The 2,117-nt window shown below is 60.5% G+C and overlaps 1 protein-coding gene across 1 annotated transcript; it reads left to right on the top strand.

Annotated features, from left to right (window-relative positions):
• Positions 1-10: 10 nt before the first annotated feature.
• Positions 11-1,522, top strand: TRAVEDRAFT_54870 (uncharacterized protein; the record flags this gene model as incomplete). Its single annotated transcript, XM_008047795.1, has 3 exons — positions 11-1,199; positions 1,259-1,339; positions 1,434-1,522. Coding segments are annotated over 3 exons (1,359 nt in total), but the record flags the coding sequence as incomplete, so codon positions are not given.
• Positions 1,523-2,117: the final 595 nt, after the last annotated feature.

The raw sequence follows: 2,117 nt of genomic DNA, 5'->3' as shown, positions 1-2,117 counted from the left end.
GCTCGCTGAGACCGAGGTCAATGACCAGCTCGCCGCGTTCGAGCGAGAAATGCGAGAGTTGGCCCAGCAGGGCACGGACCCCACCATAGGTCCCGAGAATAACGTCGAGGACGTTATTGATGCCACGCAAGTGGAGGCGCAACTGGCTGCACCTCCTAGTCCGTCACCGAGTGAGGTGCTTCGCCAGCAAATGGAGGCTGATCGCCTCGAACGGCTCCGGAGAGCGGGATTGGGGGACACTGGGCCAATAGCAGGTCCGTCTCGACTACTGCCCTCCTCGCCGTTAGCGGCTCCGGCACCCATTCGAGCTGCACCCCCACGACGAAGCGTGGCTTTCGGGGCCTTTGAGCCCTCGGATATCACGGCACCGCCAGGCTGGGACCATTACGAGTCCGCGTCGCAAGCTCCTCGGGGTGACCGAATCCCGGTCACTTCGACGGCACCTCCGCACCAGTTTGTGCTCCGACCCAGGAGGTCCTTAGCTCCAGGAGCTTCCGCGCATCACGGACTTAGTACTGTCCCCGAGCACGAGCTCGATGGATCAAATGAGCTCGCATACACGGGCCCTAGCTATGGGCCCCGGGACGCTCGTGAGGTCCAAAGGCTAATGGGCATGATCGACCAAATGGTCGGGGAGGAACCGACCTCCAGTCCGCCGGCATACCTGAAGGTCACTAAGATGACCCTCCCGAAGCCGTATTTGGGCAAGGACGATCTCGACGCTTTTGAGATGTGGCTCCACAACCTCCTCGAGTTCTTCCGTACCCTACGGATAACCGGTCCATCCATGGACCCAGACCGACTGCGGATACTAGGGGACTGTTTGTCCGATGAAGCCGCGGTATGGATGTACAACACAGTACAATCCCCCTCCCGGGAACGGCGAGACTGGCTGTTCGAAGAGGCTGTAATTGGCCTCTTCCGGCGATTCATACACCGTGACACGCACCTGCAAGCTGCGTACAATTACGACAACCTTCGCTTCGAAGCGAACAAGGGCGGCGTTGCAGCTCTGTATGAACGACTGCTCTCCATAACGGAGAAAATGTGGGAGAAACCCACTCAGTTCCAATTACGGAACAAGTTCCTCGACGTGTTGCCGATGAGTTATGTTCATACACTCACTGTAGTTAACGGCCTCTCCGTTAAATATAATAGTTTGGCCGCGCTATACCAGGCGGCGCTCGAGCTCGAGCAAAGTTCGCGTGAACTTCATCAACGCCGTCGCCCACGCTGATGCACTCAACCGACCGGTAAGGACGGAAGAAGGAGACGGTCGAGAGCCCTAGGAGGTCGAGACCGGGCCGCGGAACGTCTCGCGAAGCGCGAGGAGAAGCAGGTTCGTGTTGGGTGCCCTTCGGGCGGCGCAGTACGCGGGAGAACGCGGTAGAGGGAGCGGAAGAGGGAAGGACGGTGGACTGATGACAACTCAGCTGAGCTGGCGCTCCGCGGGACGCAGGAGGGCCTCTTCGCAGCCCGTGTTAGGCTTCGCAGGGAGTTCGCAACGCTATCGCAACGCTAAACGCTATTTCGCAAGGGTTCGCAGAGTTCGCAGTTCGCAGTTCGCAGTTCGCAGGGTCGTCGAGGGTTCTTCGTGAGAGAAGGTGAAATCTGAGCCCAGGGGGAATCTGAATTCTCACAGCCCGAGGGCGTAGGTATTTACAGGGCCAGCCAAAACCGTGCTACAGTGATCAGAAAGTCTCTACGGAACGTCCATCGCGGAGGGGACCGGCGCCCGCGATGCGCCAGCCGTCTACCGCGTAAACGCGGAACACGCCCCTGCGCCCTGCCGGTCCGGCGATGCGGAACACACCCCCTCCGCGCGTGTCTGCCCATGCGGTCGTGATATCGCGCGATAAGTCGTTCCGCGCGAGTGCGAACCTTCCGCGCCCGCGCCGCGATGAGGCCTCTGCCCCAGTTGAGGTCTCGCGAACCCGCGGAAACCGCGAAAAGAAGGCCGGGCGGGTGGTGGCTCGGTACCGGGCGTATCATCTCCCCCCCACTGAGCTTTCGACCGTCCCCGGTTGACATCGATGCGATCTGCGATCTTGCCAGGGTATAAAGTCCTCGCAGACGGTTTCGTCTGCTACCCCCCTCGCGCTTCACACCATGCTAAA

This window comes from Trametes versicolor (genome assembly GCF_000271585.1).
Source record: "Trametes versicolor FP-101664 SS1 unplaced genomic scaffold TRAVEscaffold_256, whole genome shotgun sequence".
NCBI lineage: Eukaryota > Fungi > Basidiomycota > Agaricomycetes > Polyporales > Polyporaceae > Trametes > Trametes versicolor.
Note: the sequence above shows the minus strand (reverse complement) of the source record. Positions and strands in the feature narration are given on the sequence as shown.